Genomic DNA, 19,675 nt, shown 5'->3' with positions numbered 1-19,675 from the left:
TATTCAAGATAATAACCAAAAACAGCAAAATTTCTTTAAAATTACCAATTCAGGGGCAGTAACCCAACAACAGGTTGTCTGATTCATCTGAAATTTTCAGGGCAGATAGATCTTGACCTGAAAAACATTAATACCCCAGGTCAGATTTGCTCTAAATGCTTTGGTTTTTGAGTTATAAGCCAAAAACTGCATTTGACCCCTATGTTCTATTTTTAGCAATGGCGACCATGTTTAGTGATAGATCATAACTTCGGATACAATTTACAAACTAGATACCCTAAGGAACATTCAATTAAAGTTTGGAAGTATTTGGCCCAGTAGTTTCAGAGGAGAAGATTTTTGTAAAAGATTACTAAGATTTACGAAAAATGGTTAAAAATTGACTATAAAGGGCAATAACTCCTAAAGGGGTCATCCGACCATTTCCGTCATGTTGACTTATTTGTAAATCTTACTTTGCTGAACATTATTCCTGTTTACAGTTTATCTCTATCTACCGTATAATTATATTCCAAGATAATAACCAAAAACAGCAAAATTTCCTTAAAATTACCAATTCAGGGGCAGCAACCCAACAACGGGTTGTCTGATTCATCTGAAAATTTCAGGGCAGATAGATCTTGACCTGATAAACAATATTACCCCATGTCAGATTTGCTCTAAATGCTTTGGTTTTTGAGTTATAAGCCAAAAACTGCATTTGACCCCTATGTTCTATTTTTAGCAATGGCGACCATGTTTGTTGATAGATCAAAACTTCGGATACAATTTATAAATTAGATACCCTAAGGAACATTCAGTTAAAGTTTGAAAGTATTTGGCCCAGTAGTTTCAGAGGAGAAGATTCTTGAAATAGTTTACGACGACAGACGACGACAGACGACGACGGACGCCAAGTGATGGCATAAGCTCACTTGTCCCTTCGGGACAGGTGAGCTAAAAATAAGGCAACCAGCAGCTATCTCTCCAAAAAAACAAAAACAGATGATACCAGCAAAAATTCAAATATTAATAAATATCTGATAATTTGAGCAACTCCTAAGACATTTTTTTTTTCAAATCAGGCGCCCTAACCATAAAGTTTGATATGTGAGACTCAATTATACAGAAGGAATATTTTTTATTTTCTTTCAGACACTCGATCATAAACAATATGAATATAGAAACTGGTCAGAGAGGACATGCACAATATCCTCATTTAAGCAATTTTTCAAGCTAAACAGAGACATTTCTCTGGAATAGTGAATGATTCACTGCAAAAATTTGTCTGCATTTTGTGGTTCTTAGCATAGTGTATTATTTTCATGAAATTGGATAAGACAAATTTAAGTTAGTGTGGGGGAAAAAAAATGCAATTTTCCATGTTAAAAAGGGACATAACTTTAGAACCTTAACTGTCAAAATGTATACTCTGTCTGTGAATTTGGTTCTTAGCATTGGTATAAGTTTTATAAAATTTGGATGATGAAAACTTAAGTAAGAGTGTGGACACAGAAAAATAGCAATTTTCTAGTAACAAAGGGGCACAACTCAAGAATGGTGAGTGACTAAGTACACGATTAAACTCCAACTCTGTCTACAAAGTACATGGTTTAGTTTCTTACCATTGTGTATAAGCTTCATACAATTTGGATGAGGAAACCTAAAGTAAGAATACAGAAACAACAAGAAAGTGTACATAGTACATGGATGCCCCATCCCAAATATCATTTTCTATGTTCAGTGGACCATGAAATTGGGGTCCATCTCTAATAGGGCATTAAAATGAGAAAGATCATTTTTTTTAGGGAATATGTGTACTAAGTTTCAAATTGATTGGACTTCAACTTCATCAAAAAATACATGACCAAAAAATTTAACCTGAGGTGGGACAGACGGACGTAGGAACGACAAACAAACAGATGCAGACCACAAAACATAATGCACCTAAGTGGGGCATAATAAAAATATTTGAAATTTTCCAAAATCATAAAGGGGCATTACTCTAGATCAGGTTGCAACTAACTGCCAAAATTCAAACTCTGTCTTATGTTTTGGTACTTAGCAATGTGTTTGAGTTTCATAAAATTTATATGAGGCAACTTAAGTAAAAGAGCGGAAACAAAAAATAACACTGACAGATGGACACACTGAAGGAGGGACAAATAGCCAAGGCTAACACTTATTGTTCCAGTTGTCTACAGTTGGTGGAATAAAAACAGTAATTGCAAATGTGAAAATCGTCACATTAAAACTCACTTTTGTTACAGGTCTCTAGAAATACTTCTTAATTTATAATGATACAATAATTGCCAACTTTACAAATGGAATAACTTTACTGAAGAAATTTTGTTTTGCGACGTACAGGCAGTTGTTTTGTTGGATAAAGAGTGAAATATTACTTTATCACCTCTTTTTAAATTTTCAGAGAATTTAGTTGGGCATAGTTTGATTCATTTGAAATTTTAAAAAAATTTAGACAAACAATCTGATAGAAAAATGGACAAATGACCAAGGGTAATACTAATGCCCCTGTTGCCTACAGCAACTAAAAATTGATTTTTTGTTACAGGTCTGTAGAAATACTTTAGCATGATACAGTAATTGCCAACTTTACTGAAGGAATAACGTTGTTGAAGAAATTTTGTTTTGCATTGTACAGACAGTAGTTTTATGGAAAAAGAGTAAACATTTTAACCTAATCAACCCTCCTTTTCAGTTTTCAGAGAATTTTATTTAGGACTTAGTGTTTTTGACTCCTTTAACATATCAAAGAGCTGAAAGCTCTGAAGAAAAATGACGCCACTGTCTCTAATATTGGGATAGTTTTTATGCAAGTCTTGATTTTCACATACCGTAATTAGTTTAACAATGCAACATGTCTCGTAAGCATATAATTGATATTCGTATATGTGTGTGTGTGAAGTGAAGGTGCCAACTGGCTGGTTTTTTTTTTTAAGACAAATGAATAGGTCAAGACTACCTGAATTGTACAAATAAATACCATAGAAAGGCTTCTATATTTCTCACTGGTACATAGGCTGAATCCGGGTCCGTTCGCGCCCATTCACGTTTGCACCAACTCATGTTCGCCCCCTTTCACTTTCACACCCTACATGTTCGCAACTAATCTTAATTGGTTTTGTGTTTAATAACTCTGTAAGCAAGTGTTTTCTTATAAGTATAATTGTTGTCATTGTCTCAAAATAAAGTGAGACAGCATTTTTTTTTTGTGTTGAATAAATCTTAATCATGTTTTGGATAGCGTATTGTTAAAGATAATAATAATCCTTTCTAAATAAAGTGGTATTTTGTCAACGTTTTATTTAGCGTTGAATAACTCTTAATCATGTTTTGGTTAGTGTATTGCTATACTTTGTTTCATTGACCTCTTTCATAATGAAGTGAGATTCTGACTATTTTTTTTCTGTGTGTTGAATAAATTTTATCATGTTTTGGTTATAATAGTGGATTGCTATATTTTGGTTCCTATATTTTATTGTTTCGTTGTTTCAGATCAAAGGGCTTAAAAACAATTATCTTTTGTGTTTTTCCTTTAAAATCTTCAATGTTTTACTCATACCAAGCTAAAAATACATTCAGTATTTACACCAAAGCAATTTAAAACAACAATCATGATTTTCCAATTATTCAACTTGAATTTGAATTAAAATTGGGCGCGAATGAGTAGAGTGCGAATGGACCTTGGGTGTGAACGTGCGAGGTGCGAAAGTGTATTGGGCGCAAACAGACCTGATACCACATAGTCTGAACCCCCTTCTCCCACAAAATATGATGTAAATTAAAAACAAATTGTTCAGAGAATAATTGAAGTCTTTCCACTAGAAAAGATCTATTTTTATATTGAAATATGAAAAATCAGTTTAAAATGTTAGTTCCTATGGCTTTATGACGTCCTATTAACCTATGACCTTGACCTCAATTTCAAGGTCACAAACCATGGACCTTGAATCAAAATATCCTAGGTCTTTAATATGTTTGGTTAATGAGAACTACCACTTGACGCGTAATTTTAAATGTAAGATGGACAAAAACTCCCTTTTATTGTATGCGCAGCCTTTCAACCAAAATATACAAGTAAGGACATGTCGCAACTAATAATTTATGAAAAATTATTTGTCAAAATGTCATACAGTATTTGAAAAGAAGTGAAAATAAGCCAAAATCAAAATTTATAATATGACCTTGACCTTTGACATTGATCTCATTTTCATTTTTAGTACCAATGACCTCATGAAGACCCTAGGTCTCTATCAGTTATGGTTTACCAGTTGAAAATGCATTTCGCTTGAATCAAATGAAAAAGGGGGAATAACTCTCATATGGAGTCCCCATAGAGCTATGGTTCAAACGAATATTCTTATCCTAAATATGTAACGAGCAATTTGGTAAAATAAAATCTTTTACGGTTACGAAGGAGAGGTGGCCACAAGAAAAACAGTGTTTGGGGAGATAACTCTTACAACGTAATGTATTTTGTTATAATTACATTTGATATATGTTTCATTATAATACTTTATTCTGATTGGCTAACTGCACATCACATGTTATTCCTCAAGCAATTGCATCACTCAATAAAACTTTTCATTCATGATAACACGTGGTCCCACAATAAAGTGCACAGATGAATTGAATAAAAAAGTTATAAAATTCGTGTTTTCATGATCCTAGCTAAAAAAAGTAATTATAAGTATTGAATGTTTCTTTTTGTAACCTCATAGGGTTGCAAAAGCGTTGACCGTGTGCACATTTTTAGAATGAAGCGCTTATGCGCTTCATACAAAAAGTACTTCGGTCAACGCTTTTACACCTCAATGAATTTACAAAAAAAAGCATTCAATACTTATATGCAGTTGTATATTTAAAGCAAAAAGAGTTAATACTAACTTTCACTTTTTTGGATGTTCATGTACATTTTGAATGTATTTATTTTTCTCAACTACATGAATTTTTTGGTGTATTTTTAATGATATATATGAGTAGTCCAAATAATTATTAAGTCTGGCAAGGCTTTTTAAATTTTATTCTGGGACACCTTCCTATGACCACAAGGCTATGTTAATTTTTTTCTGGGACGCCTTCCTACGAACGTCTTAGGAAGGCGTCCCAGAAAAAAATAAAATAGCCTTATTGGATATTTTTATGCATTATTTAACCAGTTGAGTCTTTTACAGGATTGTTTGTTTAATGCTGTTTAAACATTACTGGAAAAAAACCCACCTTAAATTTGCTAATTATTTGGCATGAAAGTTTGATTTATTGAAAGGGACTCATAGTTTTCCATTTAATTTTAATAATTGTCTAATGGTTAAAACAATAGCTTCGTTGTTTACTTTTATACACAACAACATATTCACTTTGGTCTCGTTGTTTACCTAATATTCACTATGTACTTGGTAACAGTTATTAATTAATTGAATAGAAAATATTATAATAAATATTATTGGAAGCCGAATTGACGTCAAATAGGTGCCGATTTGACTAGATGCCAATTTAACCAGGTGCCGACTTGACTTGTACGTTTCAATTCCTCTGCGATCGTTTGCGGTATTTTCTTGAGAAAACCTATTTTCCACCATCAAAGAGAAGAAGAAACTGCTTGAAATGATTCCCGAACGCTTCGTGATTGTTAAAATAAGTTTAATTCACTCGAAAAACAATTTTAAAACTTGCGATGTTTAAACAGGAAGTTTCAAAAGCACGTGTAAAAGAAGAAATTAACCGGTGAGAGTGGAAATCCGTACATAACATATATCACTATAGTACGACTTTTAAAGCAAAACAGTTTCATCCTTTTGTAAAACAGTCTTTAATATACCTATCACATTAATGTTTAAAGGGTCTTAAGCTTATTCAAACCATATAAGTCGGTATGAAACACCAAAACGGAATGATAATAACCGATTACGTTTTGTAGTTTACAAAATTCTGGACTGGTTCCTGTCAAACTACAACACTTTCTTCGACTGTAGTGGAATACAAACAGAAACCAGTTAGTTTGTAAACTGGTTCCTGGCTGATTACTACACAATGCTCATGCATAATGATAACACAAGCACATTCCTCCAGTTTGTATTGAAATTAGTAAATACGAAACCAAGCGCGGTAGGCAGAGAAATCAGGTCGGCAGTTATGGAACAATGACTGCGTCATTTTCCAAAAAAACAAGAATGTGTCCAGAGTACACGGATGCCCCACTTGCACTATCATTTTCCATGTTCAATGGACCGTGAAAATTGGTAAAAAATATAATAAGGCATTAAAATTAGAAAAATCATATCATAGGGAACATGTGTACTAAGTTTCAAGTTGATTGGACTTTAGCTTCATCAAAAACTACCTTGACCAAAAACTTTAACCTGAAGCGGGACAGATGGACGGACAGACGAACAAACAGACGAACGGACGCACAGACCAGAAAACATAATACCCCTCTACTATCGTAGGTGGGGCATAAAAATATATATTAAACATAAACTTTGTAGCCAAATTAGTACTTACACACAGTAATTTTAATTTTAATTTTATGAATCCTATTTGTAATTCTGAGAGATGTTGATGTTTACATAAGATAGCAAGTAGGTTTAAAAAAAACTTGAAACAGGAGATGATCTTTATTTCATAATTAATTTATAAGTTGTCATTGAAATTGGACTATAGCTTTCAGTAAGTATGTGTACTCTTAGATATTTACTTTGTGCTTCATGTCCATCTAACAATTCAAGCCATTTCCAACGAATTTAAGTTTTTTCTTGTGTTGTGCTGTTACATAACTGTTTCAATTTTTGTTATTAGGGGAGGGATGAGCATTCGTAAACATGTAGGGAACTAAATACTGGCAATCATACCAAATTTCCTAATTTTTATTCTAAGATAAGTGTTTATGATCTAATTATTGTCTTTTGTCTTTTACACTTCAGGTTAATATTATATACAGTAAAACATATGGCCAATAATAGAAACTAATAATTATTAAGATAATTGTTTAGAATATAATTGTTTTCTTTTCTCTTTACACTTCGGGTTAATATTTTATACAGTAAAAACAAATTGACAATATTATAACAGCACAATTATTATTAAACATAGATAAAATGGTAGATGTTGCGACACCCTTTTGCTTTCATACTATTGTGTATGACTACTATAATATCCTTAATTATCCAGATTTAATTTCTGGAATACTATTAACAAAGGGGAACAACTCCCTGAGAATATCTTTTTATTTTAAGGTGACAAAGGAGTAGGTCCAGTAAGGGCCGATTTTGGCCTCAAATTTCAGATTCATCTAACGAAAGATTTTGGACACATTTTAAACTCTTAAGTGTCTATTTCAATTGATTCAATTAGTGTATAAGAAAGATTTTAACTGATTTAGTCGTTAAAACGCTCCGATTCAAAATATAATATGAAAAATCTGCCAAATATGACAAAAAACATCATTTTTCAGATTGTTTTTGTTCAAAATGAAAGTGGCCGCATCTGTGTTCATCCTCAACCTTTATATATGTTGTATTATCATCAAATACAACTTACATTTCAATATTATGAATGAACAGGAATGCGGCCACTTTAATTTAAGACAGAAACTATCTAAAATTTAACTAAAAGGCTAAAATTGTGAAGATTTCACTAATTTAGCATGACTTAATGATGCTAGCACCCGACATAAGTGCATTGTGTTGTCAAAAACAGTCCATATCTATGTAGCAGAAGCATTCTACTTTCCAGTAAATAGCTAAAAGATTACATTTTTAAAATTTTATAAAACTGCTATATATTGGGGCCAAAAAGGGGTCTTACTGTACCTACTCCTTTCAAACTCACCTATCTACTCCTTCATACAATTATATTTTGTAAATTTTGGGAAAACAACTAACCTATCAACTCCTTCATCATATATTTGTAAATTTTGAAACTGTATGTAAACTGTTCCTTCATTTGGCTGTCCATAAAATGTATACTGACATTTTGAGTGACTAGGATAGTTCTGTGGGTAAAGGGGTGAGAAAAATTTCCCTGAAAGTTTAGACGTGGAGAAATCCCATGAGCACATGGTCCCTGACTGTTTGACACCATCAGATACGAACTGTCCTGAAATGGATAAACAATAAAACATAAGACATCAAAAATGAAAAAGTTTTATCCAATATTACAAATAAGTTTTCACTTTATAATTTTAATCCCTTTTACATAGACTGAAGTTTATTGGTTGATAAGGGTCCCAACAACTTTGAAATGATTGAAATGCAGAACAGCAAAAAAAGCAGTTCCTTTGCATTGTTTTTTTTCATGTGTGTAGAGATTTGTATCATGACTTAATAATATTACACCATAATATTGTCTTCTTTTTCATTATATAATTAAATTGACTATACATGTACATAGAGTACATTACAATTTCAAAATATTTTGCAGCGTAGGAGAGTTGTAAGTATTTTCATAAGAAAATGTGTTACAATTTCATTTTACATTTGAGTTCCCCCAATAGTTTTCATTATTTAAATCTTCTGTCCCATTTTGATCATAATTCTCTCCCATTAAAGAACTTCTAAGTTTGATTTTTTTTTTAACCTTTTTACTGATATATTTAGCTCTCTTTTTTCAAAAGCCTGGCTACAAATTATTTCCCTTATTTGAGGTCTATGAAAGTTTTATTAAAGCTTCTAACAATAGTCAAAATACATTTTGGAGACGAGTTCCAAATTTTAATCAATACTTTTAAACAACTAGACCTATTGGCTTCACTTAGCATCATGATTTTAAAACCAGCTGTACTATATTGTTAGATTATTATGATATTCTTTGTTTTCTCATGTTTGCTCTGCATTGAGCAGGGAACTAGTTTAAACTATTCAAATTAATTTCAAAGTGCAATATCATCAATATATAAACTGTTTGAAAGTTTTTTTAAAATATTTTATATAGTGCAGGATATGTAAAAAGAGACATATTGATTAAAAAAATAAGTGATCATGCTAAAAATATTACCCAACAAATTTAAAAGTAAGATTGAGAAGCCTTAAACGGATAGTAGCTACGATTTTCATTAAAATTACTTTTTAAATCTATATGCCGGATTTTGTACAAAAAGTAAAATAATTATGATTAAAACAATTACTGGTTACGTTCCATTAAGCGTTTAGAAGCTTTTTAACGTTTAGCACCTACATTTATTTATTATCTATAGATAATAATTCGATGTTAAGCCCAACCCTTATTCATATGACCTTTACTCTTCAGTTCCTAATGCGCAATCGCACATTGTGCCTCGAAGGGAAAATGGTCGACCAGGGGAATTTTATCGCGGAAATAGTACGTGAATTTACAGTTTCAGCGAGAAAAGAAATAAAAAAGAGGTGCAGACAAGTTATTGTAAATTTAGAATAAAAATCGTCGACGAAATCGGTCATTAAAATCACTCAAAACACCTGCCACGCAGGCAAAGTCAAACAGAAGTAGCCGACGGTTTGCGTAATGTTTACATTTCTTCAATTTTCCAGATCACATGAACAAAAATCTCAACGTGTTCATAATTGTCAAAAATATGTTTATAGATTTACGGGCAGTAATCTCCCACCTTAGAAGAAATTATAAATCAACTTCCTAAACTTTAGTACTATTTTTCAAGTGTATCCTTCATGGAGGCCCCAATTTAACACACAAACACGTGTATACATTATCGGCATGGTTAAGTCATACAAATGTAATAACAAGTGTAAAATATCGCCATTGTTGGAGAATCTTGGGTTGGAATAATATGCCGGTATTTGTTATATTTTTTATTTACATGATTTGATAAATGGCGTCAAATATGTACGTTTAATATAGAGTAATTATCAAATATGTAAGAAAACAAAAAGCACGTGTTCGTATCTATATATATCTTGGTTAGCTCACTCGCTGTGTCGGCAAAGTTCGGGAAGTAAACCCGATGCATAATTAATGAGATGAATAGGCATACAACACGATATGAATTATCAATTATTAACACTTCTGTAGTTTATGAAAACATTCTAGCGATCTTATTGCTTATATTTAGTACATATCTTTGATTTTAGCAGCTTTAAAACTTGTTCATATTTTTGTCAAAATCGTAGCTACTATCCCTTTAAATTATGTGTATAAAAAATTATTATTCTCCTATTTGCTTTAAAAAAAATTGACAATAAAATAAGAATGTCTGAGGGAAGGAATGCTCCCATTCAAGCTTACTTATACTATGTGAAAATACTTTTTTAAAGCACTTGAGGTCCCTGCTGAGGAAACGAAAAAAAAATTTGCTATTTTCCAAGTTATAAAGGGGCATTACTCTAGTAAATGACTCCCTGCCCAAATTGGAACTCTGGTCTGTATGTGTTGTTTCTTTTAAGTATGAGTATGAGTTTCTTTAAATTTGAATGAGGCAAACTAAAGTTAAGAATGCACAAAAAAAATCATTTGCAATTCAAGCTTTTTCTGGGAGTTTCAATTCTTGGCATTGTTCATGAGTTTCATCAAATTTGAATGAGGAAAACTTTAGTCATGAGTGCAAAAACAAACATGGGACAAACAGAAGGCAAAGGGAAAAAAAGTAACTTTACTTAAACTACATCTTAAATTTTGAAGAAAATTACAATAATAACAACGTACACACATGTTGGCGTATGAATACACAACGTCAGCGGACTGGGCATGTCGCCACAAAAATTGACAACATTGAAAATAAAACTAATAATTTTAACCAATCAGAAGACAGTAAATACACCAAATTTATTTATTGAATAATGTGTGAAACATATATACATAGATAGATGTCTACTAGACACGATATTTTTGTACAAAATCTGCTAAAAAATTATTTTTGTATTGCTTTAAAAAATAATATAAATAATTTGCATCTTTCAAAGGTCATGTTTTTTTAATCAATCTTTTTTATAAGGGAAAAAAAATAGTAATTTTTTTTTTAAAGATTTAACAATTGGTTCCAGACAGAGTTGAAAGGGAAATAAGTAAAATGTGTACCATTCTTGCCTTTAATTGGTATAGATACATCTGGTGGGTTAATTTTATTAGCTACAAAAAACGAACTGGATGTAGAATAAAACATTCTATTATGAGGTAACTTTTTTGTATTTTTTCATTTGACAAATAAAAAGAGAAGAAAAATTCATGCACATTTTACACTATAGAAATAGACAAAGGGGCATATAAATCATTATCTGTAATTGGAACAAGAACCTACCTAGAAAAAAATACCAAATGTTAATTCAAAATTTCATTGTTTGCTCTTAATAATTTGATTAATTCACAGGGTATACCTATAATAATAATAATAGTAAAAACTATAAATGTGGTTCTGTTCATGTGCAGGCCATGGTAAAAATTTACCATCAAAAACTTAGAAAGAAATAGAATTATCTCCCTTAGAACATGTCATTTATAAATTTGTGTTAGTCGAAAGGTTTCTATGCAGAATGAGGTTGCAGTGACCCATAAATCTTATATAGTTATCCTATTACTCAAATACACATGACAATATAACTATACACATTTGAAGTAGATGCTGACTCATGGAAATGAGGTCACAGACAAAGGACATAATGAAAGTATGTCAGTCAAAAATTTCGAAACATAAGGTCCTAGTACACAGTTATTTCGTAGTGCATTTCTTTTAGACAAAAAATGGAAATTAAAAAAAATACCACCTGCCCTTTCTCAATAATATTTTTACAGTGTGTTGTTGTACTACTTTTGGGACAAATTATATCAAAATTATAGAAAACTTCATCAGCTCTAACTCAAAATATGGACAATTTTATGTAAAGGGGGTCTTGAAATCTTTTGACAGCTTCCGAAATGCTAATTTTTTACCTTTTTCAACTGGACCAAATCACTACTTTACATTATAATTCATGAATCAAATTTTTTTACAGTGTAATTGTATCCCCCTTCTTGCTACTTGAGGCATAAAACATAAAGAAATAAATTTGGAAGGGGTATACAAAAAATTGACAAGTAACACACTGTCCACACTAGGGACTATATTCGTGGACAATGAAAATCAAGGGACGATAACTGTGTACTCGAAACATAAGGCATTAAACAGAGAGAATCTAGCTCTTCTACCCTTCTGAGATTAATATATTTAAACAAATAGTGTATGCCTTTGCACACTGGCAGAATTGATCTCGCTTTTTTACATCAAGGCCTGAAAATAACCTACTTGCATCTAAAAATCTAAAGAATCCTCGAAATCCTTTAAAGAAAGTCAGCTGTTGTGATAAAGGTCGTGTTGTCTGGAATTCCATTATTAAACTCCGATCTTTAGAATAAAATGTTTTTTGTTGTAAAGTTGACATACTTCCACATAATTCATAATTGTGTTGCATGTTTTCATTTATTTCTGGACGGTTTAATTTCAGGAAGAGTCTTAAATAATCTTTACATCTGAAAAAGAGATATAAGAGGATGTAATGAACAGCAAGGTATAAATTTCATAGGTATAATTATACATATGCTTTAATAAACATTCTAATATGACGTGCTTCTTTCGCTTTGTAAACAACACTGTGATAAAATTTTCGATATATCTATACTTAGCACAGACTCAGAGATATACATAATAATGGCTGTTTCAATATACTTCCCAAGTAAATCTACATGCATTGAAACCTATTTGCAGACCCTTTGCCGATTTTATTGATTTAAAAAGTGCAATTAAAAAAAGACAAAATAACTGTTATTATTTGGATGTATAATAAAAAGTAGTAATGCACAAGAGCTCAGAGAAATCAACAAAATAAAAATAAAATAAAATTCCGTGAAAGTATATTAATTTTTTTGGCGCATTTAAGTCATTAAAAACATAACGTCATACAAATGAAACCGCTATAGTTGAAAGTTTTCTGTTACGTGCACCATTGAAATTTGTATGATATTGTATTAAAACTGATTTTTGAGGTAGGTTATGTTTTATTTTCTATTCTATTGCATTATTTGCATATTTACTAATTTCAGCAAGTCAACATGGCGGCTCCTTAGTTACGAAATGTCAACTTTGGATTTGACAGAAGCTTACGAAAAAATCATGTAAATTAAAAATGGCAAATGTTGGGTTTGAGAATTAGAAGAATTAAACAGTTTTTTTTTCTAGCGGTTTAATTCACGAAATAACCCATGCAAGCTACGGATTTATTAAGATATTTGAGCTTTATCTAACAGGGAGTAAAAAAGATCAGCCGCACACACACCAAAACAACCCTCGCTTCAGTATTTTAATGACCGTATTTGTCCTATTAGAATCGAAATAATTCATGGAAGCCATAGATTGTTGGAAATTTACACATGGCCTGGGCCGTGATATTCGTAACGCTCAGGATAAAATTAACGTATATCACGGCCCAGGCCATGTGTAAATTTCCAACAATCTATGGCTTCTATGAGTTATTTCTTAAATATACTATGTCAACTTGCCTTTTCAGAATCTAAATGACTATGGGTAATCTCATTGTTTGTACACCAAAATAAAAATAATGTTAAGTCATTGGTTGAATTTCCAATGTTTAGAACATTTAAGAATAATCAAAACCTTTTGGTGTCCACTTTTGAAAATATTACCCATAGTGCATAGATCATGAAATGGCGAATTGTTAACCCAGGAGACACTTTTTTTGTGTGTACATTTTATTTATTTAAATGAATTGAGTTTTTTTTTACTGTATTCTTCACACATTTACTACATTTTTATGCTACACATGTTTCAACAGAAACTGACATTGATATGAGGCAGACCTGCACTGCTCTATTTTCACATTTGTTTTTGTTTGATATTTTGTACATTAATCAGGCAATACCTTTTTGTCATTTGCATTGTATTACATTTGTCATATTGGGGCATCTTTCAGCTAATTATATGCAGTAGGGGTTTTACTCATTAATAGTCATTGTCGAAGGCCTTACAGTGACCTATAATTTATAATTTCTGTGCCATTTTGTTAGCTCTTGTGAAAAGTTTTCTCATTGGCAATCATACCACATCCTCTTATTTCTATGATTAAGGACTCTGAAATAAATATGGACGGATACTGCTTATTACAACGGCTAGGTTCCAGTTACTATTTCCATAAAAAAAATAAGAAAAGATACCCATTATCTATGAAAAAAATCAGTATTACTTACAATAAATCTCAATCTATATATTGTGAAAAGGGTTGCAGGAGATAACAATCATAATGGATAAAACATAAGTTTATCTCTTCATCCTTCTTTGTTTTAGATTAAATCATGAGGATGTTAGAATTGTGTTATCAACACCAAAATATTATGGTGAATGCAAAAAGATAGCTATCAATAATTAAGAAGATATAGTCTCTCAACAAACTGATCTTATTTTATGAAAAAGCATGATAAATGTATGAATATCAAATTTCATTTTAAGACATCTTGGTCTAAGAGGAACAATTCTTTACAACCAGATAAAAACAGCAACAATAGATTTACATGTCTTTCCAAAATTCAGAGACCTGAAAAAGCTTTTTCTTTACTTGTAATTTGTTGATATAAACTTATAAAATTGAGAATGGAAATGGGGAATGTTATAAATGTTTATCTTTTGTCAATTTTTTACAATTTTTTATTATTCCTTTAATTTGTTGAACACTTTAAAATTTTGTTTATGGCAATCTATATTTTTTTTGTAGAGGTCAACATTAGAAATAAGATTTCTAAGACTTTTTTAAATTGTCAAAGTAGTGATTAATTAAAAATTAAGGTACTGCACTCAGTGCACTGTGTCTTGCTCAACCCCTCTCTCTTCAAGTCACAAATGATCACAAATGTGTGCGTACTGACCAATGACAATGACAAACCAATATTTGTTTAATTTTTACAAAATATATTTACTCTTTAATTTAGATTATCCATACATACATATGGTCAAATTTAATAGGGATGAATGTGAGCTTTATTACTTCAAATGAAATCACACATAAAAAAGTCATAATATCTTAGAATATCTCAATTCAGCAATTTACAATAAAATCCTCATTGCTAACCATTAAAACAGTCATTAGAAATATACACCAAGAAATAATTGTTTTATACTAGCTGTTTTATAAAGAGCAACAAATCCCTTCATAAAGATTATTATTTCAATCTTAACCTGGCCTCATAATTTCCTACCATCTTAGAATTACTGGACATTAATTAGCTATGTTATGACCGTTTTACATGACCAATGTGAGTCCATAAAGCTGGTCTGATCTTGTTTTATGACCATTGATTCCTTTTATTTCACTTTCTTAGGGTTTAATTTCCTATATTTTTTCACAAAAGAAATTTCTGGGACTAAATCTGTGAATCACTGTCATAAAATGAGCCTCAGATTACAGAAAGACAAATCAATCCTTCTGATTTTCAGAAACAGAAGATTTCAAGAAATTCCAAATGAATAATTTACTCAAAACGAATCTTAATAACCATCACATGGTCATAAAGCAGAACTGAGACATTTAACAAAACAAATAGGCTTAATAGCTTCCTTGAGTGTTGAATTTTGAAAGATGGCTTTGTTTTATTGGTCTATCTTGAGTGAATGAAAGAAACTAAGGATCATATTGTCAATGAAACATCTAGAGGTCAAAATACAACCTTAAATCAGCTTTCAATATTGCAAAAGCCATTTTATGACTTGCATTTTTTTTTATGTAATCAAGTGTAACCAAACATCTTTACAGAGTGAAATAATGTGACTGCTTCCTTAATCTTGATTCTAATATGACGTCTTTATTACCCTTTGTAAACAAAGCCGTGTTCTAATGAGCACAAAATATGTTTGACACATGCGCACGAACTTACTGTTTATATTAACGTTATTTCCATCGTTATCCTTTAAAATATATATTTTAAGCAGCTAGCAAACTTTTATTATATTTTTTTATGAAACAACATATATTTACCCTGCTCGTAGCTTTTAAACTTTACTTATCAAATATGAAATGCAATGCACAGACTCCTCGAGGAGGAAAAGGGAACAGCCAAACATTTTTACGGTAATTTCGTACGCTTCGACCTATACAAATACTGTATTTGTCCTATTAGAATCGAAATAATTCCTTCATGTCATGCTCTATTCTCATTTTAACATGGGTAGGCATTATATTTGACCACATTTTACACCTCACTAACGCTCAGTGTAAAATATCGACAAATATAATGCCTACCCGTGTTAAAATGAGCATAGAGCATGACATGAAGGAATTATTTCTTAAATATAAATCAAAAAGCTAACACAGAAAAGAAGATCACCATCAGTTTCATTGGTTGTATTAAACTGTTTTACATTTTTGGTTTCAACATGTTCTTCTAAGAAATAAATGGAGAATGAATCCATGGGAGGCCTCATTGCTTGCATATTAAGTTATAAAGGGACATAACTAAAGAATTCAAACTTGATCTGTTTTTTATGGTTATCAGCTTAATGTATGAGTTTCATAACATTTGGTTGAGATAAACTAAAGTTAGACTAATTTGGGGACAGACAGACGTACAGACAAGGATAACACTTAATGCCCCTCTGCTGATGAGGTGACATAAACCAAATGTGAGATGCAATGAAATCACTAAAATATAATTAGCTTATCTAATTGTTGAAGGCTGTGCGGTTTCCCTGGAAGTCGGGTGTCTCATTGGTAATCTTACAAGGTCTTCTTACTTTTGTTCATTTATCAAGATCTTCATAAGAAACGGGATTTGATCATGTAAAGTGTGTGTTAAATCCATTGAATCTAATCTTTTATACGGTTTGTGTTTGGTGTAACTATAGTAACATAAACATACGTGTTATTATTTGCATCAGGGTACATCATATCAAAATCGGTAAATTTTATTTCTACTAATTCTCCAACATCGCCTATAAATGTAAACAGGATACATTCTATTCCTTTACTGTAGAATTGTGGGAAATTAGGGGAATTAAATCTTCCTTCCGTACCACCAAGGCTTTGGTACACTATACACTCACATGCTAAAATAAAAAAGAATAAAAAATTGTATGAAATATTTTTACATAAAGGAGTTTTCTTCTGCTTTTCAACAGAATGATGCTCTTCCAACTTTAACGGCTTTCTTAAGAATAGTCGAGCATTATTACATATAAATATTAAAGTTTAAAACCCTTTAAACAACTCAATTTGCCTGAAACTGAATGAAGTAACAATAAAAACTTCATTTTTTATACAAAATAAATCCGTAAATACGTTTTATATTGTAGAGGACAGATTTCAGTTAATCTATTTATACTGCTGAAACTTTATTGATTACATTGTCAAACAAACAGTCAATTTCAAACCATTAATTTTAAGACAATAGAAATTATTTTATAGAGAACAAGATGATTGTAAGACAGTTTGAAATAAAACATTCGTTACAGAAATTAACTTTCTTAAATTACTTGTGGGTTATAAACTAAAGTTTAGTTTGTAAATCAAACATATAATTACTTTTGTGACTGCCTTAGGAATTGTTTCAGTAAACATCTTATGTAACAATGATATAAAACATCCATTATATATATAACTTACTTTAAACCTTCTATCATAAATATATCATCAAACATTAAGACTCAGCTTTGTCAATTTATTCTCCAAAATATGTACTTTTGATCTTTAAGTTTTTTCATACAGTTTTTATACATGGAAAAATAGTTCCCACTCACAATTATGAATGTCAAAACAACTCAATTATTCATATACCGGTAATGCCTTGACATATGATGTTTATACCGTCTTATTATTAATATCTTGTTGAATATTTGTAATATTTAACAGACTTTGAAAGTACCTATCAATTGCTTTAATACAAGATTGGTAAGATATTGTAACACCTCAAATTTAAAACAACAAGCGTCTCCTTGTAATAAACATCTTAACCCTTAATATTACATAATCAACACTAAATTATAATGCTATGCTATCTGTTTATTCTAATCATTCTAAATTAACTATTGTTGTTAAGATCTTATAAGAAAGATGTCATATCTGTTAATTCTCTATTCACTATAGCTGTTAACACTTAATAAGTATGATAAAATATCTGTTATTTCTATATTTACTTCTGCTGTTAATACCACTTCAAACAGTTATTGAAAGTAATATTTAATGAACTGTTAATAAGCTGTAATTCTCACTGTTAGTGTACAGTAAAACACCTGTTAATCACTTGTATATATTGTTAATATTAAATGAACTGTTAATAAGCTGTTAACACTATTAGTGTACAGTAAAACACCTGTTAATCACTTGTATATTGTTACCTCTATCAACATGGTAGTCACTCTCGTAATTAATGCAGTTATCCTTGTCTGTTGTGCAAACAAATAATTAGCATAGATTAACATAATTTACTAGCAAAATATTGTCATATTTGGCAATTAATCCAAAGGGACATAATCATATTTGGCAATGAATTCAAGGGACATTATCATATTTGGCAATGAATCCAAGGGACATAATCCTCATATTTGGCAATGATTCAAGGGAAATAATAAAAGAAGAGGGATATTTCACATAAATAAAATGTAATCCCATAGGTAGAATACACTATATTATATCATAGAAAAGCATATGATGTTATGGTAGCTAACTTTATATATTTTATTTAGCTAGACATAATGTTAGGTCTTAAGTAATTCTGAAATAATAAAAACAACATTAAATGTCACTTCATTAAAACACTGGAAAAACATTACATTTTTTATTTTAGGAAAACTATTCATATGTATCTTCAAAGAACAATGTTTGTTTTTCCAAAACATTACATGCTAATAAGCAATTAATTAGTTATCGAAATAATCAAATTGTGCAATGGTATCCCCAAGGAATTCAGTACTTGTTTTAAAGTCCATTAAAAAAAAAAGCATCACTTCAAAGTTCAACAACAATTGTCACATCTTGGAAATTCAAGTTATACCCATTAAATAAATATGTTCTAAATGAACTGTTATAATACATCACTTCCATACTTCTAAGTTGTGGATTTCATGGATTATTAAAGAATTGATTTGGCGGTATTGAACATTCTTACAACATGCCATATAAATGTTAAAGTTGACAACTCAGTAGTCGATTTTAGAATATTGAATCTCAATTTTAAACTCATTTGCCTTCAGTAAAACAAATTAATTTATTGGTACAAAAAAATCATTCTAAGTTAACCATTAAATACTATAATAATTCCTTTCATGATTTTTTACCAATTCAAAATTTTGCAATACCAATTGTATAATGGGAAACCAATGTTTGGATTGATACTTGTAGAAATTAAGTCTATGCATCTATCAACTATTTTGATGTTGGGTGGGAATGAGCTCTCTTCTCTCTACTATTGTAGGTGGGGCATAATTTTTTTTTTAAGTGAACCCAAGCATGTCCCTCCTTTTTGGGGAAAAATATTTCTGCATGACAATAACAGAAAAATCCATGGTAGAAAAAAAGTTGTTTTAAAACATTTTTGGGTGTATGAGAAGAAAGTTAAGAACAAGTTTTAGTGATATATGACAGCAGTTGCTATTTAAAACCATGAATGATTTTCCACAGATACTGATCTATGACTTTGTAATAATACAGCAAAGTCTAGTTTCTTGTTTCTGGCAAATTGCATGGTGCCATGCTGCAGTTATTATATTATGAAAATCACT

The 19,675-nt window shown here is 30.8% G+C and overlaps 1 protein-coding gene across 11 annotated transcripts in view; it reads right to left on the bottom strand.

The window, feature by feature from the left end:
• The window catches only part of LOC139490796 (suppressor of lurcher protein 1-like), a 387,332-nt gene that overhangs the window by 65,308 nt on the left and 302,349 nt on the right, over nt 1-19,675 (bottom strand). For 7 of the 11 annotated variants that reach the window (XM_071277831.1, XM_071277832.1, XM_071277830.1 and 4 more), the window contains 4 exons: nt 18,293-18,340; nt 16,819-17,005; nt 12,206-12,429; nt 7,881-8,094 (listed from right to left, as the gene is read on the bottom strand). In XM_071277831.1, coding sequence (XP_071133932.1) covers nt 7,881-8,094; nt 12,206-12,429; nt 16,819-17,005; nt 18,293-18,340 — 673 coding nt within the window. The remainder of the gene's footprint in view (nt 1-7,880; nt 8,095-12,205; nt 12,430-16,818; nt 17,006-18,292; nt 18,341-19,675) is intronic. The other 4 variants (XM_071277837.1, XM_071277839.1, XM_071277840.1 and 1 more) reach the window with 1 other exon arrangement.

The sequence above is a fragment of the Mytilus edulis genome, chromosome 10, assembly GCF_963676685.1.
Source record: "Mytilus edulis chromosome 10, xbMytEdul2.2, whole genome shotgun sequence".
Classification (NCBI taxonomy): Eukaryota; Metazoa; Mollusca; class Bivalvia; order Mytilida; family Mytilidae; genus Mytilus; species Mytilus edulis.
Note: the sequence above shows the minus strand (reverse complement) of the source record. Positions and strands in the feature narration are given on the sequence as shown.